Source organism: Vanellus vanellus (assembly GCF_965231255.1).
Source record: "Vanellus vanellus genome assembly, chromosome: 5".
Taxonomy (NCBI): domain Eukaryota; kingdom Metazoa; phylum Chordata; class Aves; order Charadriiformes; family Charadriidae; genus Vanellus; species Vanellus vanellus.
In genome coordinates, this window is record NC_138910.1 from 33,533,438 (window position 1) to 33,559,835 (window position 26,398).

The 26,398-nt window shown below is 37.3% G+C and overlaps 1 protein-coding gene across 1 annotated transcript; it reads right to left on the minus strand.

Moving 5' to 3' along the window:
- Window positions 1–1,306: 1,306 nt before the first annotated feature.
- Window positions 1,307–24,575, minus strand: SLC39A10 (solute carrier family 39 member 10). Its single transcript, XM_082483492.1, has 9 exons — window positions 23,511–24,575; window positions 22,255–22,456; window positions 15,999–16,168; window positions 14,716–14,934; window positions 13,166–13,286; window positions 10,862–11,230; window positions 8,979–9,059; window positions 6,984–7,174; window positions 1,307–1,821 (listed from the first exon to the last, which is right to left on the minus strand). The coding sequence occupies exons 1-9, from the start codon at window positions 24,570–24,572 to the stop codon at window positions 1,663–1,665; spliced, it is 2,574 nt and encodes an 857-aa protein (XP_082339618.1). The 5' UTR covers window positions 24,573–24,575; the 3' UTR covers window positions 1,307–1,662.
- Between the last annotated feature and the right edge of the window lie 1,823 nt (window positions 24,576–26,398).

A 26,398-nucleotide genomic window follows, 5' to 3' on the forward strand; every position in this document is an offset into this window, starting at 1 on the left:
CGTTAAGATCAGTGTTTTTAGCAGCTACACTGGCACCAAGCAGACCGAAACAAAACTTACAGCACATAGTCAAGATACAGCTTTTACCTGGCATACACATAAAAGAAGACGAACTGCATGTTTTAAAAAAGGTTACTACCATGCTTAGGACTGGTACTACAGAATCAACTTGCACTCTTCACAAACTCACAATTTTTTTAAGGAGATGGGTACAAGAAGTTCTAACTCATGTCTGGCAATGTAAGCATGTCTGCACAATCCGATCTAGGACAGCTGATCCCAGCAAGTTAAGGCCCAAATTTTCAGTCTATTCTTCCAAATTACACATACCACGGATCTATCACATCTGCTTTTTAATAATCTAATTTAAATACCAAAATTGTAAAAAAATATCGTAGAAATTAATTCCTTTATGCTGGAAGTAGAAATCCTCTTACATACTGTCTACTGCCAGAAATGGCCGCTGCTACAATGTCTGATATCATGGCATTGTAGAAACAGATTTTAATCTGATATTCCGTATTGTGGATAACCTACCAGTACTACAGACACAGAGCATAATTTAACCTTTGCGCCCAGGTTACCAGTATCTCACACTTTGGATTGTTTTAACATGAAGAGGAGAAAACGCTCCAAAACAATTGTTAAAAAATGGAGAAATTCCCGTACGGATTCTCTGTTAAAAGAGTTTGCACAAATTCACAGCCACAATTCTTCAGTAGTTTATGCTGCAAGTGGCACACAATACGTTTAGCATCTGTAAAAAAGAACCAGAAATAGCTCAATAACTCCAACATCAGGGATTTCCCCAAGCTAACACTAATTCTACTGCATTTTGCATTTTCCTACTAATATCAAGGAACAAACATCAAATGAATCTTAGTCAGCAAACCATCGTCAAACTGATCCTCGACAGAACATAGCACTTTGCAGCGTATATTGCAACGGCCTGCCTTCTTACACATGGAGCTTGTAATGATGGAGTGCAGCTTAATGCATACTCTAAGAATTTAAACAGCGTTTAGGTTTTGGGTTTCTTTGTTAAAATTTAAACCAGCACAGTGGTTTCCAGTCATGTGCTATTGTAACATTTAATACTTCAAGTCACCACTATGCAGAAGAATCAGCACAGCATGAATATATACACATGCACACATATATATGCATGCATATCTATATATCTATCTCTATATATCTCTATACATATATATAGATATATAGGCATGCTACTTTAGACTTATGTGGCACTAAAAGCTTACTCAGACTCCTTGCAGAGGTATGAATTTCAGCTGTAACGTTTTCTGGGTTCTTTTCAAATGTACTAAATTTCATTAGTATTTTCCCAAATGGGCAGATCATTCACTATACTTTTTCTTTCTTAAGCAAGTGGTGCTTTCCATATAGTATATTGAACTTGGCATTTATTTCTTATATTTAGTATTTCCTAAATGTCAATCACTTGAGTTTAGAAGATGCATTGGGTAATCTCATCTGATCGGAATAAAAAAAAAAAAGTTAACCTACACAGAACTGAATATACTGTACTTGTGTAAGTAGTGCAAGCCACTGCTTTTCCTCTGAGCAATGTGCATACAGTGAAACAGTGCAGACTCAAAGCCATACAGTAACATTATTGTAACCACAGTGATTACCAGAATTAGGTCAAAACTGGATGTCAAGCACAATTTTATCTTCATAGAGGGCAATCACCAGCATGATGGCAAATCCAAGAAGCAGGCCTAGGTTCTGAAGAATGAACTGCCCCACGGGACAATAACCATGCTCTTCATTATCTCCATCTCCATGAAGCATTTCTGGAAGCTGAAAGGAGGAAGTACAATGTAGAAAGTTATTTCACCTCTATTCCATTTATAAACAGACAAGGTTACAAGATGATACTGTCAAGAATAAACACTCCAGGATTCAGTTCTAAAAACAATACATTAAGACATAGCTAAAACTCTACCTAACCACTACATTTGATAAAAACATCATCACATCATGTATTTACAAATCAAACTAGAAATGCCTTTCCTTTCCTTTCCTTTGGACCCGTTTTGGTTTGTTTTTTTTTTTTGTTTTGTTTTTTTTTGTTGTTGTTTTGGTTTGGTTTTGTTTGTTTTTTGTTTTTTTTTAAAGCTTTTACTGTATCACATATCTAATTGAACACATATCTAAGTTCCTCAAGATAACGACCAGCCCACCATTCTTCAAGTACTGGTCTTCCGAGTTCTTTTACTCAATTAAAATTATCATGCTCAAATAAACATAATAAAAAGCTTTGACGACTATTGCTACTGTAACTACATTGCTATAAATATACCCTTTTTAATGACTTTGCTGATTAACTTAGCCATTCATTTGTCATGTTGTATGCTTACACATATTTACATACATTTCCCTTTTAAATATGGGAACAATAGCTACAAGTAATTCAAGAGAAATTCTATGTGAAGCTATGAAAAATTCTGAATGCTCTGGAAATTTCATGAGGTAAACGAAGGAATTCCTTCAAGACACACAGTACGGAAAACAGAATACGGAACAAGATGGAAACTTCAGGTAGTGCACAGCACAAGTCTCTATTTTTTGCTCTTTTTTAGATAGAAAGGATAGAATAGTTTTAGTTACTCTGAATACCTGAATACTGCACAACAGACCATGACAAATTATCAGAGCATCAAATCTGCTAAAAACCCAAATATGTTACCCATCTGGTCTTGTATTACTGCATTTCAAAAAGAGGCATAAATCTGACAATTAATTTGACCCACTGAGTATTTCAATATAAAAAATATATACTGGTGTGAAAAATGTTTACTGCATACGCAATAGACCAGTCAGCTCAACAGCAAGCACTACACCAAATTATGAAGTCCTGTTAAATCATCAAGACTAAATGAAATAATCACAGACTTTACAGTACTGAAGATTGCTACATAGCTGTCGTGTTGGCAGGCACGATTTCTTGCAGAATTATTTTCTTTTTAAGAAATGAGAGTTGTATTCACCAAGTAATACAAAACCTAATCAGAGAATTGTGCTAGAATTGCTGCTGCCCATTCTCACCTTCATGTTTTTTGAATGGAAGATCTGCACGTAATTCAAGTTTTGTAATCAACTGCTACAGAGACATAATATTGCTGTTCCAAATCTAAAGATGCTCTTAAGAATAATTAAAGAATATTCTGGCATCTGTTTCAAAACCTAGGAAGAATACAGTGCTCTGTCTCCACAACTTCCAGGGTTTCTGGTCACAGACATGAAAAGGGAAAGCGATGAGTGGAAGTGGAAGTCTCAGCTATGGATAATGACAGCTGTCATATGTCCCCAAAAATGTGGAAATGAAGACCAAGTAAAAGACCCCTTTAAGATAGGGAAAAAAGGTCATTTAACAGTAACCGATACTATGGGCACACTCCCCATTCACTGTCTTCAAAACACTTATCTATTTTTGCTGTCGCCATATCTGAAGAGGTGTGCTCATGCTCCTCTTGTACCCAGAGCGGGCCAGTGACACTTTGCTCTCCCTCAAAACCCGCAGAATCCCAACGTAGAAAGGGTCCTGGAAAGTCTCTGAGAGGGAAGGAGGACAGAGGCTGTGCACTGCCTCCTCATTTGAATAGGTACTGCCCAACACTGTACTGTTTCAACTCTGGTGTCTCCGCAGTGCTGCAGTAGCTAAAGGGGGTATAAAGAGAATTTCAGATAGCAGCTTGGCAGGCATGAAGAAGAAATTTTTCAGGGAAGCCACAGATGTTTTTTTGAGATCTGGTGGAATAAGCTCTGGATGAAAATAAAGGCTTCACCTTAGCATTACTATAATGGGCTTTAACACTGCTGGTTATCTACTTTGACAGCATGTCTAAAGATTGCTAAACTTTTTGCTTTATTAGCTATTGATATGACCAATTTCAGGGACCATATAAAGAGTCTGGTCCTATCAACAGAAAAAAAAAATAGCACCCTCTTGGAGTTGAAAGCATATAGTTTCAGCCCTAAACATACAAGGAATGAAAAACATAATAGATAGATAAATTTATTTTCCAGTAAGATGAAATTATTCAACTTGGACTGGGAAGGAATATAGGAAAATTCAATGTACCCATTCAAACCAGAACAGCAGTGTCAGGAAGAAGGATATGATGATTATTCTTCTGATTGTTATCACCCATTGAAATGTCACAAGAGATCATGGAAAGCCTGAAGGATTTAGAAAGGCCTGAGTTTACATTCTACTGGAGGAGGGTATCCTTAATTAGGCAAACTTCAGGACAATCAGATGCAAAAATACCACAAGGTCCATTCTCAGGAATGGTGTAAGGAATGGATAGAAAACTGCACCTATGTGAACCTCTGTCAAGCTAGGGAGGGATCAAAAGCTGTTCTTATTAAGTGCCAGATGACAACATCTTTGAGAGTAGGCAGATTATGGAAATATCAGAACAAAAATCTGGTGCAGTTTCAAGTGCGTCTTGCAGGACCTTTCCTGCTCTTGTTTAGTTAGACCACTGGGCTTTGACTATTTGTTTGCTACTGCGATGACTTAGGAAAAAGACAAGGAATAAAAGAATGAAGACACTGCTTTCCTTTATACATGATGTCTTCAGTCAAAATAAGTACAGGAAATAATTAGCAGCCACAGGACTTACAAGCAAGTGATTTTTCAGTAATTATAGGCTACTGTAGAACATCTAAAGTTGCACAAAGGATCACAGTCAACTACACTGACACTCTAGCAAGCCTTGAAAAGGACTTATTTACCTTATAATGGATTAGAGTGACTTCACCACTAGAACATATTTACAAATTAAAGTCTTCATAACAAAGTGAAATATCCCATGGTGTGATGGCTGATGCTTGGCTTCCATGAGTCCTAGTCATAAAAGACCTAATGGCAAGCAGAACTGAATGAAGAAGGCCACAGGAGCAGCCTCTGCCTCTGTGTCCTGCCTTGAGCTGTGCTCAAGCCCCCTTTCGATGACTACTAATGGGACTAACATGGGATCTTCCGAACCAAAGCTGAGTTTAAGAGAAAGTTCTCAGATTTGGAGGATGCCACCTAGAAGCAAGCTGGAAGCTCCACTGGCACAAAGTTTCCTAAGCACCAATGTGGCAGTAGCACTGAACAGAGAATTAACTGTAGAGGTAAATTTGCTAAGGGGCAGAACGGCCAAGACAGCTTCTGCCGATACCAGGAAATTCAGCGGGAGCTGAACCCTTGCTTTCAGTGGTCTTCACTAATGCCTCAATGATACCACTGAGGTGGAGAAACCAGGCTGAGCAGCCATGGCTAGGAACCGGCAACTACTGGGCACAGCAGCAGAGGGAAGAGGGATCTTCATAACATCAACTGCTTTAGTTAGCACCAATCAGCCCACGCCAGAGCAGACGTCTGACAGCCTCACAGACAGTGACCTGACAAAGATGCGATGCTGTTTCAATGAGATTTGCTGAAACCCAAAATCTGTGTCTGTGGCTTAAAGTAACTGACAGATGCCTGCCTGCTTTGACAAGTCAGCCAGTGAGAGTCAAACATCACACATTTCACTCCTGCACCAGTTAACTTTTGAGGAAGCTGCTAAAAAATGTGGTTTGAAACCAGGACAGTCAGCACAAATGCATGCCGGAGAGCAGAAGTAGCAGTGTAGGCTAACAGAGCTACAAGACATGGCAACAAAATCTCTGAAGAAATGTGGAAAGCTGAAGAAAATGCATGGGTTTAAAATACTTCAGAACAGTAAAATATTCCATTTTACCCCAAACTGAAAACTGAAACAACTGGTCCTCGTTCCAGTAAACCCAACCCTCTACGGAGATGCCATGAGGTTAAACAAAATACTGGAACATCACTCAAAGCCAGAACTCCAGTTACATTTAAGTATTTTTCTATAAGCATTAAGTAGCCACACCAGGTGACGCAAGTAGCAATCTACTGATGCCAGACAGATGGCTACTTAGTCTATTTGAGTAGAAAAATAACTGCTGTGAGGAAGCTTGCCTCTGCTTTAGATGTCTGTACTAGGAAAGAGTAGTTTGTGAACGAAGCAATGGAAATCCAGGGAGACAGCCCACAAGAAGTTGTATGAACCCTTATGAATTAAAGCTTTAGCTAGCCTGGAGTTTCTACTCTAATTGGTTAATAATTTAATACAATACGAGATCTGTCCTTAAAATCCAGGGAAGCGATGCATCTTTTTCAGTATGTTAAAGCAGAAAGAGCATTACAAAATACACCAAAAATGAAAACTGATCTCATCATCATTGGGCTTGGGAAAGACAAGAACTGAGAAAATTGGCTTATTTAAATGCAGCTCTGAAGCTGCTTAGGAGAGAAATCAGGATTGAATATGGACTGATGCAGTGTGCACAAGTTCATTATTGCATGAAGGATCTCGATCTACAGTGTACAGACACTAAATATAATATATCTATATGTTCTTGAAGCAGCAGCATTTTTCCACCAGACATTTTTTTAAAAAGCTAATCACAAGAGCTATATATTAGCAGTTGTTCATGCTAAGGATTCAGACCAGAATCCAATCATCTTTCCAGAATCAAATATATAGATTAAATTTTAGAGAAGAACAATTCCAAATACTGGATTGAACCCCAGCATCTAATGCCCCATCCACAAGTCCACAGAATCATCCTGTTTTTATTAGTGGGAAGTTATTATTTTTATTAATTTATTAGTGGGACGCGTAAGTGTCTTTCCCAGCCCCCCTGTAGTTTTTGTATTTTAACAGGAGTCACTGGCAGGCTTCAGTAGCAGAAACCCAAACAGGCAAGCAACTATGAAACTTCACTAAATCTGTCAAAGTATATGCAACATTTTAAAATGTCATACAACAGAAACAGCCACCTACTGTCTGCAGATATTTTATGTGTTATAACAAAAAAAGTTCTGTCATAGGTGCCATTTCAAGTTTTAGGTTTTATGCATGGAATGCAAAAATGACACAAAATCAAAACAATCTTACCATGTCAACCAATGCCACGTAGAGGAACATGCCTGCAGTGATTGCAAAGATCCACAAGGTGATGTTATTAGCATACTGTCCCACCGCTGTGCCTATCAGCATCCCTACGTAAGCCATCATGGCAGACAGGAGGTTGTACACAATAGCTTGCTTTACTGTCATACCTGCTTTAAGAAGCACAGCAAAGTCACCTGAAAGGGAGACAGAACACAGAGGTTTAGTACCAATGCTTCTCAGGAGAGTAAGTAGATAAATTAGCCTACGTTTACTATCCTACCAATCCGAGGCATTGCCAACATGAAAATGCTGCTACAGAGGCTCAGAGGAAGACTGGGCAACAGGGTATGACAACTCTTATAAGAACCGTATTTCTGTGCAACAATCTCTTGATTTAAATATGATTTAAAGGTGCCTATTCATCATGCTGATTGTCAGAAAGGTAACAGTGATTAATGGTTAGAGGTAAATGGAGGAGTCTAGACCTGGTCTCCCAGGGAGAATACATCCATGAATACAGACTTGTCTTTACGGCACATAAAACCAGAGGCTTAGTTTTGATCAATACCTGTGAAATTCCTCTTAGCTATATACACCTCATTCTGCAAATTCGAGAGCAGGATAATGAGGCATTAGTCCCCACAGAAGGTGACAATGAATTTGAGAAATACAGCATTAGGAAGAGCTACATTCAGAAAGGATGCCTTCACGTCCAGGCTGAATCAGTTTGCTGGTTTAAGACATGCAAGGTTAACTTGTCATATTTTGAATTCGAGACATCTCTGCTGAAATTGCTGACAGACACAGATGTTCTATAAAGACCTACATTTTTGTCTTGTAATCAGCTGTGATAGTTTTACTCCCTTCAAATTGAACTCTTGTGAATATGAGTGGAAGATGATACGCAGTCGTGAGGGTAATTAATACAATAATCTCATGTCAGATATGCTAGAAATTAATTGCTCAATCTAGAATCAAAGCAAAAATATGTACAGTGAACTACTCACTTCTTATACAAGGTTAATTTAATCATGTTAACCTAGCAAGTTATAAGCACACCAATATATATTGCAATCCTTTATATACTGCAGCAGCTTCACTTAACTAACGCTGGTAGAGCACCGTTGTCAAAACGTGAACATCTGTTCTATTATTTCCCATCTGTGTCCATTATTTACCTTATACTTAGTATCTGCCTGTATACAATGCTTTCACTCCTGACCTCTAAGGGTTTTTGAAGTTCTTGTTTTACCTTACTTTTGATCATTCAGAGCTAGCAGCTCACCAAGTGAGCAAGCTGTGAGTACATACACAGTTTATTTTAGCACAATTTCATGTTACTGGCAAAAGAGATGACGACTCCTGTCTCTAACTGCTCTTCTTTAAGTCTCAGGGTGCAGTAAAATTTCATGCCATGTGCCTTACGGCTCACAGGAAAACATCAGGTTTCATGATGGTTATCTAACCCCAAGAAGAAATGCTTCAATTAGGGGCGAAGAATCAATGGCACCAGCAAACAATACCTACAGGCTTTACCCTAAATAGTCATCCACACCTACTGGACTCTGCGACAATTGGTACAAAGCATCTTCTGAACATCTCCACAAAGAATTGTACTAATGTAAATTTGTGTTTACTTATGTAACTTTAGTTAACTTTGTGTAAGACAGTGCCACACAGAGTAGCATGAAATTCTCTCTATAAAATGCAGAGGCATAACACCAAAATGTAAACTGTATGCTCCCAAGAATATATTTAAAACATATTCAAAAAACTTGACAGAACTGCTATAACTAGATACCTGCCAAAATAATCCTGTATTAATATTCTCATTATGTCCTCTGAAGCAGTATTGCTCCATTACTCTCTGAAGTTCTGGTCACCCTCGCAGCCTCTGCATTGCATTATGCGCATCAGGACAGGTATCACAACAGCTTTTAAGTAAGTACTTTGTACAGCTGAAGAGACTAAACACATTGGGTTTATAGAATTAGTTACCTAATTCATGGGGAAGCTCATGACAAAATACTGCTATAGATGTGCTAATTCCTCCTGTCAGTCCAGCGCTGAAAGCTGCTCCTAGAAAAAAAAAGAAAAATCAAATTCTATTTTACTGTTTTCAAGTCAGAAAAATTAATCAACAGACTTTCCAGAGATGACACCCTTCTGTTAGAATGCACGCTCTAATATTTTTTCATTATGTCTGTGTCCTGTCTGTATATAAATTGAAATTACTGGAAGTATCCTGGATGTGCATTACCACCGCATACTTTATTACTTGGTTTATCTGAAAGACAAATCCTGGGAGAGAACACAACTGAGCAAAACAGAGACATAAAGGCAAAATAGCACCACTTTTACATTTTTAGGAACTCTCAAGTACATCAGGACAGTTAAGAATGCACGTGAGCAACAGTCTTAGCTCTCTCCTTTCCAGGTTGGAAATCCAAACTAAAATTTAACCCACAATCTCTCTATATCCTTTATGCTTATTTCTAGAGCACATTAATAAGTCAGACCTGGAAAATAATAAGGAGAACAACATCGGCATAAACCTCTTTCACTAACTTTTGTGTAAGCTAATTTAATTCAATCAACTTTAAGTTCATCCCTTAAATAATTCTGAGATAATGGGTATAAATTTCTGTACTGTAGCAGAGAAATGCACAAGAAGAGCCTGCAGTGATCAGTCAAAACAGGCAAAATGAAGTAGAAAGAGAAGTCACAATCTGACAACAGAGAGGAAATTTAACTTTCCTCTGGACTCCTCATAACTTGATATATTAAATAGATGAACATGTTTTTCTAAAATCTACATTTTAACAAAGAATCAGCTGTTTGGGCTGGACACTGGAATATTTAGAAATGGAGTTTCAATACAGTGAAGTTCTCAACAGATGGCGTTGTGATCCTTTTTGGCCTTAGAAACCAGTGTCTTACCTGTTTAGTGTGAAAATGGAGCAAAAAGTTAATTTTTATGGAGTTTTGTTTCTTTAGAAATTGTTTGGATAAAGTGGAGAAACTGTAGTAGGTTCCACTGTTAACTCCAGACCCTAATAAGTAGCTTATGCCCCATCCTTCAAAATGGGTATGTTCCCTCTGCTAGTATTTCAGAACCCTGTGTACTCTTAGTAGCTACCTTAGTAAAAAATTAAAAGTATGCACTTCATTACTCTCACCATCATTTTGACTTGTACGACATATATTCAAATTGACGCGTTTTACAGTTCAAATCACATTTACAGGCTTATCTGAAACAAACTTGATTTGATAAATCTAATAAAATATGTTTGGTACTTCAATTTCTTCTACATTTGGCTAGAAATAAATCTATACTGACCACAAGCCAAAACAATACTTTGCTCGAATGAAACTTAAATTGTCCTAAGTAGTACTTTTTAAAATTATTATTTCAGTAACTTGACTCATAGTACATATATTCTTTACAAGTACTGTATAATTCTATGTATTAATAACAATAGAAATAGTATTATTATAATAAATAAATATAATTATAAACAAGACTGAAAGGCACACATTTATTATTCAAAGGCAAATAGTAAGACCCAAACAACAAATGTGCATTACGCGTGCTCTATAATTCATAAGGAGGTTTGTCCGCACCTATCTTTATTTGGCAGAGATTGCTACTAGTTACTACCAATACAGTAATCTTGGTGGAAACAGTCATAGAGTATTAACAAAGGGAAGACTATTGCAACTGATGGCCTTTTAATTTCTGCTCTGAAGGCGATTGAACAATGCCAGTAACCACAGGAACTAACTGGAAGCCTTACCTGTGATCAATGATAAATAAAATATTACCAAAGTTACTAAAGGTGAGAAAAAACGGTTGAGAAATACTCAGTGCTTTTGCTTACCGATTGCTAAGCCATCACTAAAGTTGTGAATGCCATCTCCCATAATTACCATCCAAGCAATATTAGCTATCCCAGTTTCTTTCAGGTCTTTTCCAGAATGACAGTGGCCATGGGAATGATGGGAATGTTTGTGATGCCAGTGGTGACTGTGTTTTCTAGCTATCATTTTATCTTCGCCATGGCCGTCATACTCTGAATCATGAAGATCATGCTCTTGAGCAGCATGCGTGACATCGTTGTGAGAACGATGCATATTGTTGTCTTCTTCTACTGACAAGAAGTTCTTGGGAGGGGATTCCAGTTGGCCGTCTAAATCAGTTAGTTCAGTTTCATTGAGTCGATCTTCAGATAAAACCGAGTCATCTGCTCCTACATTGAAGCCAGTTGGGAGAGACACTGCATTAATTCTTATCTAAATTATCACCAGCAACTACTGCATCATTGAGCTAAGAATTTAATTGCTTTGCAAAAGCAAAAAAAAAGTATTTTAACACATCCCAATCTAGTAACTTTGGTGTCGATGTTCAGCCAAAAAATTAAATTCCTCCCTGCCCCATTTTTTCACTAATTTGCAAGTAGAGCATATAAAAGTCTCCACTACGAGGCAACAGCACTGTATCCATAGCACACAAAGCCAGTTTTAGCCCAACCTAGGCTTGTAGCTGTAATTTTGCTACTGACAAAGTTTATGGTTCAACATTGGAAAAGGACAGTTGCCAGAAGGATAATAATGTCTTATAAGCTGTAGATGGAATCTGAATGGCTAAGGAAACCTTAACTGGCTGCTCTCCATGCATGCCCATACAGGTCACAACTTCGCCTTCACTGAAGCATACCAGGATCTGCCGCTGATACAGCAGATCTCTAAATAGTTTCTGTATTGCATGCATCTTTGTGTCAGACACTCGTGTCACACGGTGAGCTCCTTCAGCGTAGCTCATTACCCTACTAGCAATCAGAGCCATTTTTACAAAGAAATAAAAAGAGAAAACAATGCAGAAGGCACACTTTCATGAATTTTAAGTCTACTAATATTTCTGAAGTATTAATAAATAAAGGAAACTGGCAAGCTGTGCTCCAGGAAACACACTCAGTTGTGGAAAAAAAAAAGCAGTTCTGGACAACAAAGTTATTAATTCACAGTAATTCAACAAAAATATTTCAGAGTCAAAAATAAGCAAACAGTAAGCGGAATTAAAAAAACAGGCACAGAGTACCCAAGCACCAGACAGAGTTCTTGATAAACAGGTTCTTAATCATCGTTTGGAGGCTGTTTAAAAAGAAATGGAATGGCCACTCAGGTCAGTGGTAGTGGCACTGCAGTTCAAAATTCAAATTCAGCATGGGCTTCCAGTGCCTGCAGTACGAATGATTTACTGATCAGCAGAGTGCACTTTCAGAGGAGCGGTGTTATAAAACCGGTACGTACTCCATGTCATTAGAAGCAAAATTCCTCTTATCGCCCATTAAAAGAAAATGAAGACATTTCAAATATGTGTACCGGCACCCTCACAGCTGAAAAGTCCTTCTATGTTCTATGTCAATGGCCCAAACCCCACCTTAAGTTGTTTGAGTGGAGAAGGCTACAGTCCAAGCGCTCCATTCTACAAACCATTCAAATTAGCAAAATTGCACTTATATAAATATAGCCTATGGATTCTTCATCAACAAATTAATTCAGCAGCCACGCAGGCAATGGAAAGTGAAGTTTATGAACCAAAGCGCTTCCCCTTCCCTCATCCCTTCAGGAAGGGTGATAGAGCATTCAGACCGTCATGAAGGAACAGTATGTGAAAGTTGTTTTGGATACTTGAGTAACACTCAGGATACCTGGTTGTATTTATGAAAAGAAATTAATTTTGTTTAGCCTTCTCAGCCAAACTATAATTGGTCAGAGGCTGGAAACTTCAAAGTGTAACAGATATCCCCTTTCAGGTTGTGTGTGTTCATTTTTAATCTAATTTTTACCAGGGCTGAGCTAGTCAGGCACAGCTTAACCAAAAAACACCCCCAAAACAAACAAAGAAAGAAAACCCCCAAAGAACCACAGCCCCCTAAAACCTGACTGCTTCAGAAGTCTGAGAACCATTTGTATGACATATTAGGAAGTGTTCAAAGTGCTCTCAGATCCAAGGAAAACAAAATAAAAAAAAGACTTAACAGGGAAAGCCTATTAAGTCTTATTAACAATGATTTGCATAATAGCAGCAAAACTGTACAAGAGGTTACATGCTACATGCCATGGGTTACATGCCATTACTTTGAATCTTGTAATCAGAGAAAATTCTGAAAATAAATGCCTACCTGCAAGGGGTTTGAGCTGAAGCCAGTCAGCATCTGGTCTATTATTTAATTTGTGATCGGAAAGCTTCCTTCCAATTGGTGATTCTTCAGTCTGTTTTTTCTTGCACCATTTCTGCTTACTCTGCAACAGGAAACAGACAGCATCTGGCTTGTGAAAGGACATTGATGGAAAGCAAAGAAACTGAAGTGTTGTCAAAAAAAATCTCTTAAAAATAGACTAAGTTACTCTCTATAAATAGGCCTAACAGAAGTATGTGACTGCAGAATATTAACCTTTACTGCACAATATTAATCTTTGTAAGGCTCGGCAACGATATCTATCCCAGTGGAAATTCTTAGCTCCCTACCACAGGATCTCTCTCACTCACTCACAGACAGACAATATTTCACTTCAGTAACAGAGGCAAGGGAATTATGACAAGGATTGCTCCAATGGCCCAGAAACACATGTATATTGAGTTATTATATTTGCTTGTTTTGTTCAAAAAAGCAAGTTTGCAGCAAGAACAGCTCCTCTATTTTGTCTAACTTTAAGTTTTACACTCCTATAACTTCCTTGTATTTCCCTTTAAAGAAAAGCTTGCTACTTTCCTATCTGCTGCCCATACAACTGAGATCATAGATTTGCCAAAGCAGCCTAGGGGATTTAATTATTTAATTAATCTCAAAGAAGACCCGCTCAATGTGACAGCTTACATCTCTTTATCAGATCTAAGAAATACCTCCTCCAACACAGAAAATCCGCTGCTGCCTGTACCGCTGAGGCAGCAAGTCTGACGTGAAAACAGAGGACTTTAACTCCTTCTCCCCAAACAAAGGCAGAAAAAATTTATAGTTGCACCAAAATCACTTTCTCCTCAAAGTTGAATGATGGAGGCAGAAGTTAAAAGTGTATTTATAGTAACTGTTGGAAGAATATGGCTCTTTGGTGGCTTGAATTTCTACCCACCGTCACACTCCCCCTGAGGTACTCGCTCTCCTTTTATACCACCATCATGAATACAGCATGCTCCCAGCCCTAAAAATCCAATCATTTTCAGGGAAACAAGTTAAAATTTTACTGTCAATTTATAGAAAGCAGGAGGCTTGTACATTTTGGCATTTTTTCATGTGGAAAAACTGAATACCTCTGTTACACTGGCATCGTTAGCTAATAGACTACAGTTAAATTTCTTGTAAATTGTCTGACAATTGTCTGGCTCCATTACCAGTTCTTTCTTACATACCGCCTTTCATATTTTTGCAAGAAGATCACGGCGCTTTAGAGAAAGAGCTGTAATCTCTTTTCCTAAGATCTACTTCCAGATACATCTGGCTGAAAAGCTGCAACCTCCCCCATCAGATTTCTACTTTGTCTTCCCAAATCACCTTGTTAAGAAAAGCAACCTCTTTTAGAAAAGGGTTTCTTCACATAAAATCAAATACAATGCAGATTAGCAGCACTTGTTCGTGTTCACAGAATAATAAATCATCACAGACAATTCCTTAAGACTTGGAAGATAACTTCAGGTAATACATATTTTAAAATAGCATGCAATTTCAGTGCGCACCTTTTGTTTATTGTAGTGCTTGTACATTCTTATACAATGTTCAATGATGAACAAAACATAAATGCCTCCAAGTGCCACAAGACCTTTCAGCACTGGATCATTTTCTTCTAGGAAGCCTTCAGTCCGTACTCCATGTCCATGGGCATGTCGATGAGACCGCTTGTGTTCGTGAACGTGACCTTGGCCATGGTGGTGACTGTGGTTGTGGCCTCCATGTGACTATTAGGAGAGAAAATAATAACACAGCATGACCTGGTGCAATCAGGAGCCTGAAATGGCTCTGAGCTCAGATGACAGAATACGTAACCCTGCCAGAAAAGTAGCACAAGTAGACTTTAAAAGTTGGGTTGGGTTTGTTTGGCTGGTTTTTTTTTTTTGGTTGTTTTTTTTTTAAAATACAAACACATTTTACCATAGAAATTTTTCGTTAGACTATTCATTACCCTAATCAATGAAAAAACATTACTCTGGGAAATTTTTAGGGCGGGAGTGGGAGATACTCTAGTTTCACCTTTTTTCTGTGACAATGCTGAAGATAATGAGACTGTCACAATGCTAAAGACAATAACACTCAGAAATGTCACAAGGAATTACCATTCCTGCACTCCAATTAGCAACCAAACCTCATGATCTATTTTTTAAACTATTACTGTCAATTACAGCCTTAATTCTGACCTGAAATATAAACTTTAAAAAAAATACCTGACGAAAAACTTGTCTTAACATTTACATAAAGAAAATATGTAAACATTAGTCTTTTTGCTAAAAGAATTAAGGTAACAAAATTTTAGAAAACATTTCCCCTTCTAAGAACTACAGTATACCATCACAAATTAAAAACTGCTTACCTTCCCAGGAACCTGGACAGTTTCATGATTCAGTAAGTTAGACGTTACTTTCTCCCCAAAAGCTAGTAACCAGGAAAGTTAATTCCCCTGAAATACTTTTAGATGGTACCGATACACAAGTATCAATAGACAAGAGAAAGTAACACTGCTAAATTTAAAATACTTGTTAGTCTCATTAGGTGTTTTAAAATACTGTGACAGAAGTTAAACTATGAATACACAACTACTTTTTTCTCCATCACCCCACCCCCCCAACCCCCCCTTTTTTTTTTTTTTTAAGAAACACACAAACACTGTTTCAGGATGTCCCTCATAGCCAAGTCAATCTATATCTGCATCAGCGAACATTTATTTCTTGATACTTGTCAAAAAAATTCTTTGAAAATTCTATATACAGTTACAATTAAGCATAAAAGGTAAAGAAACAATACTTACATGTGGCAACAGATGGAGTAGTGCATCTCCACTCATTGTTCCTACAGCCAGAGCTACCAAGAAAGTTAGAAGAAATTTGAAGCACCATTGGTTAATGATGGGAATCAAGATCACACCTAGCAAGGAAAGCAGGCTAATGACGGTGATAGAGATGATACCACAAAACCAGGCTGTGGGAAGAAATGAATACAGAAAGGTTATCAGAACACTACTCGTCATACTTTTAAGACTGATTAATGACTTTCAACTATCTCTTAAGAAGGTGACTTTCCTTTAGCCTAAGTTGTGCAATTGTTCATTCAAACCATGCCGAAAATATGAAGGCAGTACTGAAGTCCACAGCAAAAAATACACAGGATTATTCACAGTACACTGCAATATAGCGAAAGATATCGGAAGACAATCAGCTAAAAAGAGCCCAGCAATTCTTCCTGATTGCAAATTCTTTGCAGCCCTTAATGAAACACAAAAAGCAGAAGATTCCATGTTGGAACAAAAACATCTCTGCTACTTAACTTACTAGGGCTCTTTCAACATTTGTTTTTAACATGATTCTGATGCCAAATTTAACTGGAATCAGTATTTCTCCTCCTTCGTTAGGAGTAACATGTTCAGTTAGGCACCACTCTCTTCACCTGGTGCTTTGAAACATACATTTTTATTTATGAGAAATAAGTAAGACTCAAGCTTTGACAGAGGAACAGATGCTATAGTAAGAGCTTGAAGAGCCAAAAAGCAACTTGCTACCAACAAAAAGCAGTATATGTTTGTTCTGGTTTAATCCCAGCCGGCAGCCAGGGCCACACAGCTGCTTGCTCAATTACCCAAGGGGTAGGGAGAAGAGAGAGAAAAGGGGGGGGGGGGGGAGTGGAGAAGGACAAATAAAGCCTCGTGGGTTGAAATAAAGACAGTTTAATACAACATTAATGGGAAAGGAAAACAACAATAATAATAATGGTAAAGGAATATACGAGATGAAGTAATACAACATGAGTCACTCACCACCTGGTGAATTGGCTGCCCAGCCCATTCACAGATTCCCCCCCCCAGCCAACCCCCATTTATATACTGAGTATGACATCTGTGATACAGAATATTCTGTTGGCCAGATTATGATGTCTGTGCTCCCTCTCAGCTTCTATGGGGAGCTGAAAAAAGTCCTTGCATAATATAAACATCACCTGGCAACAACTGAAACAATATGAATTATGGATATTCCTCTCATAGCAAATGTGAAACACAGTAGCCACTAAAAAGAAAATTAACTCTATCCCAGCTGAAACCAGGACAATATTTTTTCTGAGAACCTCTACTGTCATTAGAAGAAAAAGTGTTGATGGGATATGGTACACTCAACGTAATCCTGTTAATTAGGGAAGATATGCAAATTTCTATATTACATGGAAAAGGAGGAATTACACAAGAAACAGGTACTATAAGCAAAGAAACATGACTCTCTTGGTCAGCATCTCGCTCATAAAATATTTTTTCTTCTACTTTTTCAAGTAATCAGTAAGGCTAAAAATTAAAAACCGTTGCGTCCCCTCCCCCCCCAGTTTCTTCCCATCACAGAAACTTCAAAGAACAGTAAGTAAAAACTGTTTAATTCCAACAACACAATTCAAAAGGTTCACAGTCCCAAAGATAGGAATAGCTGGGGCTCCTATTTTACAAACATTAACTGTTTGGGCTGAGATCTTTCATGAACATGATTTCCTCAGTCTGAACTTTTTTTTTTTTTTTTTAATTTATCTATATTTTAAATTGTAGCCTAAATGCTTCAGTTTTTTTCCTAGCTTAATTCTTATTAAAAAATGTCTGCACAGTTTGCCAGCTTTCATTAAAGTGAACAACTCCTGATTTAAAATTATTAGCATCTCCGTACTTTGGTGCATGATCTGATTTCCTGACACCTATAAAGGTCCACTCATTTTTGATCAAGTTTTGATTCAAGTGGGGGAAAACATCCTGGGAAATGGGGGCGGCTGGGGGGGAAATGGAGAAGAGAGGAGGAATGAATATGTTGTATCTGCTCAATGAATTTTATAATTTAGCAGTCAAATGTCCCAAGAATTCTATCTGTACCAAAAATACTACAGATCAGACAAGATCTTGCCACTAGAATTGTGGCTGCTGCAGCCTGGTATGGTTCAACACCAAAACTTACAATATTCCCTGTTTTAAATTTTATTTTTGGATATTGATTCTTACGAAGTCTGTAGCTGTTATTCCACAACAGTGCAGAAAAGGAAACGATTCAATTCAAATGCAAAGAGTACAAGAGCACATCCGCCAGGAGAAACTGGTTGGAAAAAGCTTTAGAAAGTATGCAGCGTACACAGAAATGCATATTGATACCGAGAAGAAAATAGAGTTGGTGAAAAGGCAAAGACTGCCATCAGATGAGGAACCAAAAAAACCAGGGGGTGGAAAATGGGAATACAAAAGTAGGTCTAGAGTGGAAGCAACACCCTGTCGACCAAAATACTGCCACGACGCAGCCCTGATTCATCCCCAGAGCACTTCAATCACGTACTCTGGATTAACAGGCTCTGCTGAAAGAAACAGCATATGTGGACTTGTAATTCAATACTAAATCATGCATGCATGCACAAGTAGCCCAAATAAAAATTACGCAGTCGTTTGGCAGGACATCGGATCTCCAATCTGGACACAGACATTATTAAGTGCCAGATTAAATGACCAACAGCCTTACATGGAGACAAATCGAAAGGAGATTATACAAACTGGCTTAAATTTCATATATCATAGCATAGATTTGGCAAACGTATCTCTGAAGGGCTTACATACTCTTACGAATGATACGCTATCTAAACACGGCACCATGATTAAGATGAGGCACACGAGAATTGGAATACGGAATCTGTGCATCTCTCAGATCTTGGTCATCGGCTTCTGTCTCTGTTTAAACTCTTAAAAAATGGCAGTGAACCAAAATTACCAGCAAAAGGTTGCTGTCAAGTCAAAGATTAAAAATACATTATATACAAAAGCTGTGCATGACCCCACAGTTACATACACGTACAAACTCTCCTCATATAAAAAGGACTGCTAAGGAAGACTTAGGACAAAATTCCGACACAAAATTTTATTGAAGGATTTCATTCAACTGTAGTGTCCAAACCATGAAAACATTATGGAAGTAGAACTAATATGCAATATTATGAGCACTGCAAAATTATGAGCACTCTGAAGTTATAAAAGCACTCGGTGTATAACACTTCTAGGAATACTATATAAAGCTTGGTCAATGAGGTGAAGTTATCATGCACTGGCTTATAAAATATTTCTCTGGAAAAAACCAAGAGGGAGGTGACCGAACAACTTCTTTGGTAAGGGACTTCTCTTCAAACAGTGGGTAGCAAGCAAAAAGATAGCTGTTTGCAGCGGATTTGGACAGCTATCCGTAAATTAAAACGGACTGAAAGGGTAGTACAGTAGACTCCTGGGAAGGCTGAGAAAGGTTATCTATCTGCAAGCTTTAACAAGAACGCAAGCTAAAAGAAAGGCTCCGCTGAAGCAAAGCCTTCCTGGGTTCAGGGAACGGTAAACTCCAGGGAACGCTGGCATCTGCACAGGCAGATTTACAAGATATATCTGGTCTGAAATACTTCTAATCAACAGTTCTAACGGATCTCCGTATTTTAAAAAATTGCTCACTGTCTACTTGTATCACTTCTATTAGCTTGATTGATAGTCGGTGTACCTTTCCTTTTAAGTTAAGTTGTCCCGGAGCCCTCAACGGTAACAATGCCATCTCTTCCAACAGGTACACCGTGAAAGCTCAATTGTATGTATAAGCCCGTGAAAATCTTTTATTAGAAGATGTTACAGAACTATCTGTAAATTACAGGAAGAAAACCCAATATGGCTTCCTAAGTTTTTGGTCATCAGTTAATTAAATTACTTTGCTTCAGAAAACTGCACTGTCAGAACTAATGGAAACCTTACAGGTTAGTATCAATGAATAGAAGCAGTATTGGTCGATTAAGTTTTTTTTTGAAAGCTTTAATTAAAACTAAAGAAAACCACAGAACACTAGCGTTTAAAAGTGTCTGCATCCTCCTGACTTTGGCAAATATTTCTATCTAAAAATATTTACATTAGCTTGGGTAAGCACACATTTTCATTTTAGCAGAATCCTACAACCTGCAGGTTAAGTTACTCTATCACTGATATTCTCGCTACACCTCCCACAGTCCCCATATACCAGCTAAAATTTGTTATTTTGTGATTCACTTCCTTTCTTAAGAAGGGAAAATTATTATTACATCAACTGAAGTCTCACTGTAGTTAATACAACAGTATACAGGAAACTGTTATGAAGAATGATTTATTATTATCTACACGTGGACCTGCTTTAGAGGTTACTGTTTTCAGAGCCAAATCAGTAAATTAAAAACTAATTTTTTTTACAATTAACTGGAAAACGTATTATTTATATTCAAGATATCAGATGCCATAAAACATGTTAAATGTTCACAATAAGCTTCACTAATTTTGCAAATTAAGTCTCTTAAAATGTTAAAGGTCTTCAAGCTGAGTTATTCATCAACTCCCTTACTCATTACAGGGAAATAAAATGCATTATTTTAAAAAGAAGCACTGATCTGTAGGAACTTTCTAATTAAACTAGTTCAAGGCATGTGCAACATGACAGTTTTGTACACAGTTTCAACATTTTAATTGGCAGAAAATGCTTAGAGCTACTCTGCAAATCCTCTTGGTAATAAGGCAGGGGTCAACGCTTACTACAAGGAGACTACCCCACAAAACGATTTGCTGCCATATAAAACGCACAGTATATTCAGTTTACAGCAATCTTTGAACAGTTAACAAGAGAGTAGCTGTGTCACTACAGGAGATTTATGTATAACAAGTTAATTATTTTAACGACTCCAGCATTGTTAAGAAAATTTACCAGCAATACATTCTTTCCAACAGTTATTAACATCTATGAGAATGTAGTTACTTCAAGCTTTATTTCTAGCGATGCTAATAAGGGCCTATATACTAATCAATATTCACAATTACAAATATTTTTATTTTCAAAACAAGGACATTGTACCCCGGATTTTTTAGACTTTTCATATTTCACCATAGCTAAACATCTGTCAACAGTTCCGTTATAATTTATGAAAGATAGCAGTAGTAAACACCTACTTCAAAAGTATACTCAGTTATGAAATCACAAGAATGGATGCTGCCCTTAAAGTAACTGCTTTAACAACAGTAAAAATATTTTTAGCTTAGTACTATGGTAAGAAGGAAAAAGAGTCTACTGATTTTTACTCAAGGCACGCACACACAAAAAATTAAAACTGCCAACAGAGGATTTTGATTGAATACTTCTCTACTACTCATACGCTTAAGAGAGGAATAGTATAGAATAATTGACATTGGAATTCAGAAAAGGGAACTGTTGTCAGAAATGGCAATTTAAATGCTCTTGTAACTTGCTTAAGTCTTTATATTTCTTAAGTTCACAAAAAATTCCGGATGTCAGTTCTACAAATTTGCATCATTGCTAGAATATAAAACCAGTAGCAACTGTAATCATATTTTTTAGTGAACGAACAGTGATGAAGGTGCTGTTCTCCATTCCTGAATGAATATATCCAGGTCAAATTTATTAAGAAAATTTCTGCCAAAGTAACACTGCAACTTTCCAACTTTGAGATAAACATATGGAGCACCTCAGTCACACTAAGAGAAAAAGACATATTTTAAATGATGGAAATAATCCAAACTGTGGCTGGACTTGCTCATCTCTAGAGGTCCTTCTGTCTCCAAAGATTCTGTACCTTGCCTGTGTTTCTATTACAGAAGAGTCCCAACATCTTAAAGATATGTGGGAAGAATCCAGGCCAAAATGCCTGGGTCATACGCCCAATGATAGGACATTAGGCCTCAATGATAGAAGAATAAAAAAGAAGTAAAAATAAGCAAACATAAAATAAAAAGTGAAAATAATGAAAAAGGATAAAAAGGTACAAGAAATAAAGGTTCCCTGAGCCACGGTTACTTAGGAGAAGCTATTATACCACCAAACAGGATGCTCTGTCTCCTGACTTAACAGAGGAGCATGCTGTCTCAAATTTCTTCTAGTAAATACGTTAAATTTCAACCATTCCTTTACTGTACAGTGAATGCTAAGTTGTATGACATTTCAAACTTTGAAGTTAATATTTACAGTGCAAAATAATTTTGAAGGCTTTAGCTGTTACACACTTACCTGATGCACCTGTTTTATCCTTATTCTCAATTGATGCATTTTTACTTTTCATAAAATCTTCAAGCTCATCATAATGTACAATACAAAGCCTTCTCTCAATCTGGTATAGCAAAGCAGGACACAAATATATAAACAATTCAGGAGATATTGGAGAGCTGGTTTCCAGACCGTAGTACCGTAGCAGCTGGGTAACATTTAAGCACTGCAAGCAAATTGTACAAACAAATTAAATATGAAAGCAACTATTTCATTAAAAAAACCTACATTTATGGAAAATTTAGCATATGATTTAAGAACACAAACAGAAAGTAGAAACTCTGGCCCACAACATTCCACCAGTGCTAAAACATGTCTAAGCTGATCTAAGTGGTTTTTGAGGGGAAACAAACAGTAAAAATATCTGCAGTACAAACTCAGTCTCCAAACACCTATATCATTTTTGATAAATGTCAATGAAAACAAGTTTCCATATTCTTTACCATTACACAGTACAAGCAATGAAGAAAGCGCAACAGAAAAGGGGTGGAAGAACATAAATCCACAACAGGCTTTCTAACACTTCTCTTTACCTACCAACCTTCTGTGTTTGGAGTTTCACTTTTTAATTCAGTTTAGAACCTCAAACTCAGCACTCACTCCATCCTTTCCTATCCTGACTTCTAGTTTAAAACCATGATATCAAAATGCCCTGCTTCTGTAGTTAACTGTAAGGGGGAAGAGAAAGTATATTTATGGTCCTGGCAGAAATAATGGATGCTGAAGGGAGAAATGGAAGAGCTTTCACCAAGCACAGTGCTACAGAAGCTACATCTACATTGCTTCAAAGAAATTAGAAACATGTTAAAAAGATGCAGGTGTTTCCTTTAGGAAAGAGTCTCTGTGCAGTCTCCAAAAATTTTAATGATCTTCGATTCAGAAAGAAGTCCAAAAAAGGTGTGCGTGGGGGAAGTATTCATGAATATTGGGAAAATAACCCACCTGTACGCAGGGTATCTTAGAAAGCTTTAAATATCTCCTTTATACAGATAAATAGGCAAGAAGATAGATCTCTGAGAAAAGATGGGCAATGAGCAGACAGAAATGAAAACCCATAAAGAAAACTCAAAACTGCGGCAGTGACCTTTAGCATTATCACTGTGCTACCTGTATGACGCAATGGTCGCAAACGTGCTTCTGTGTTATTTGTGGACGTGCACCTTCAATTAGTAGGTAACAACAGCAAAAGTGAACTTACTAGTTCTCCATTTCATACTCACCTCTTCACGATCACGTTCATCTTCATTATGGTCCTTATGACTACGCGTTGAAAAAATAGCATGTTTTCTTACACTAATCTGCTTATGAGGTGCCTCTCGCTTGCTGGTATGGTGCTGTCCGTCCTCATTACCTAAACTGGAATCTTGATGTCCATGGCTAGTAGAACGATCACTACTGTGTTCATGATGGTGTGCATGCAAGTGAGATGCATCATGTACATGATCGTGTTTATGAACACGATTGTGTTCATACTGATCATCTGGATCATGATCTGGGGCATAATCCCCTGTAGCATCTCTTGAAGTCTCACTGATCTTCTTTTGCTTCTTCTTCTGCTTACGTTGTTTTCTTTCTGGCTGATCCTGAGTTGTGTTTGTCTCTGTTGAAGGTTCATGGTTCTGTTCTCCATGTTCACTATGACTAACTGAATCATTACGAGAATGATGTGTAGCATTGTGGTCATGATGATGTAGACGAGGGTGGTGATGATGGCGATGGCGACTCTGGTCATGAATGTGTCTGCCATCATCTTTTACTGATGGCACTACTGCATCTCTCTCAGGGTCACATTTATGATTTCTCTTCGCAGCCATACCAATCATGGTTTGGTTTTCTGAATCTGAGTGGCTATGAGGATGGTTATGAGAGTGAGAATGCTTTCCTTCCTGTACTTCTAAAGCATATAAGTGAGAAACATGATCATGGCCAATATCATCGTGATTTATCATTACTACTTTTACCTCTCCTAAACCAAGGCTTATTAACAGTTTTTCCAGGCCAAAAAAGGATAATCTTCCATTTTCACCGTAACGATCAAAAATTTTTTCAATGTAGTATTTTTGTTCATTTTCAGCTTCCAATGTTGAAAATTTACTCGGCACAGATTCTGTTCCTCCATTCTGCAAGTAGGATGCATTTGAAATCTGATAGTCATTGTGGTAGTGTACACGTTCCGCTTTAGGACCGTGGTTGTGTCCATCTTCGTGGCAATGATTGCACTGATGAAAGATAAATGTCAGCAAACAAATGATGCAAAATTTTGTGTGCATGTGTACCTTCATCTCTGTTTCCTACAAGAAACACAAGGGGAAGCACTTAGGTGTAAAAGTAATCTCAACATTTGTACTACGTGAATATCAGTCTGGTACTTATTTGTACCAAGTGAACGACTCACAAATCTTTTTAGATATTGGTGTTACCAGAATAACAATTGCAGTATTTTTACTGCAAAAATTGTACTTTTCTTATGCAACAGTAAGAATGGCTCACTGTATTTTAGAGACGTCTTACACACCATCCTTACAGGAGGCAGTTACAAGAAAAAGATCAGCACTTACAGTCAGTCATAACAGATTTTATGTATATTTGCAGAGGCATCTATGCTTATGAAAACCTATAATATTGAAAATCTTGTTAAAACACAAGTTACAAAAGAATAAAAATGATTTAAAAACGATAATACTGTCTGTATTTTCTTATTTATAGGGATGACAGGCAGATAATACAGGTGAAAACCCACACATCATTTGTTCTCTTATGCGCTGCTAAAGTCCCTCCGCTAAACACACACATCATTTGTTCTCTTATGCGCTGCTAAAGTCCCTCCGCTAAACACACACACACTGCACAATTCCCTATTTTGCTTGGTAATTAGTGATTTAAAAATAAGTTATCATTAACTAACTTCAATGTATTGCTTAAATGTTCATATTTTTAGTACTCTTTACTTACATGAGTTTACTGATTTCAAAGATCTACGTGGACCTTAGTTTAAAAATAAGGTTATATGGGAAATGTCTGTTTATGCACCTCTAAAAACACTGTTAATGCTGACATACTCTAGCTTAAAGTACTTAGTACTGATTTTCAGAAATAATTTGTCTAGACAATGTGGTTTTCAATTCAGTATTAAATACAAGAAACTTACTATTCAACATCAGGTAATGAAGAGGACACTGCAGAAGTCTATCTTGCATTCTGAGTTGAAAACAATTCACTATTTTACAAAATATGACAGCTTTATTTTGTTTACATCTGCTAGCAAAAATATATATAATACCAGAATAATTATTATAAAAGAAACTTGTAAGGCAAAATAATCCAAGTTTATGTAAAAATCTTATCAAACTAGAAAGCTTAGATAAGCCAAGAACTGTACTTTATGACTTCTATTTTCTAGAGACTTTTGGTATGGAATAACCTCTAAAATAAATGTGGTGTTTTTTTTTTTTTTTTTTTTTTTAAAAACCAACACATTTAAACACTGCCAGGATTTTCTAGCAACACTTAATTTGTTCCGTTTGGTACCAAGCCAAATAAAATGTGTAACATTTACAACAGTTCTGCTAGATACATGTAGATAATCAAGCCCTCTTATCAGCAAACAAGCAGACAACAAAAAGAAAGCAGCACAGAGATTCCCAATCAATCTGAACAGTAGAATGACTATATTAAACAGTTTAACAGAGCTGACTAAAATAGATAAATTCTGTACTTGTTTCAAGTACAGAAGTAGGGCTTTTACCCGTAACTACTTAAATTTAGAATATGACTGAGAAGAAAACGAGAGCTGAGGGAAAGGATAAGGACAGACCTCCATCCATGCTGCTTTTGGTATACTCGGATGTTACCAAAATGCTGCAGCAAATGCAAGGATGTAAATAACAGGAAAACAGGTCAAGCATGCTTTCATCTGTTTTTACACTGCCTTGACTAGAGCTGCAACTGACCCTACATTCACAAAGATGCAAGTCACCTGGTCAACATATACTAAAATGCTACAGCCTTTCAGACAAAAAATGGTAAATTTAGTTGTCCTTCTCAGGCCCACCCCAGCTGCTAACTAAAATGTGCTTTGTGAAATAAGTCAGGAAAGTGCTTTGCAGCA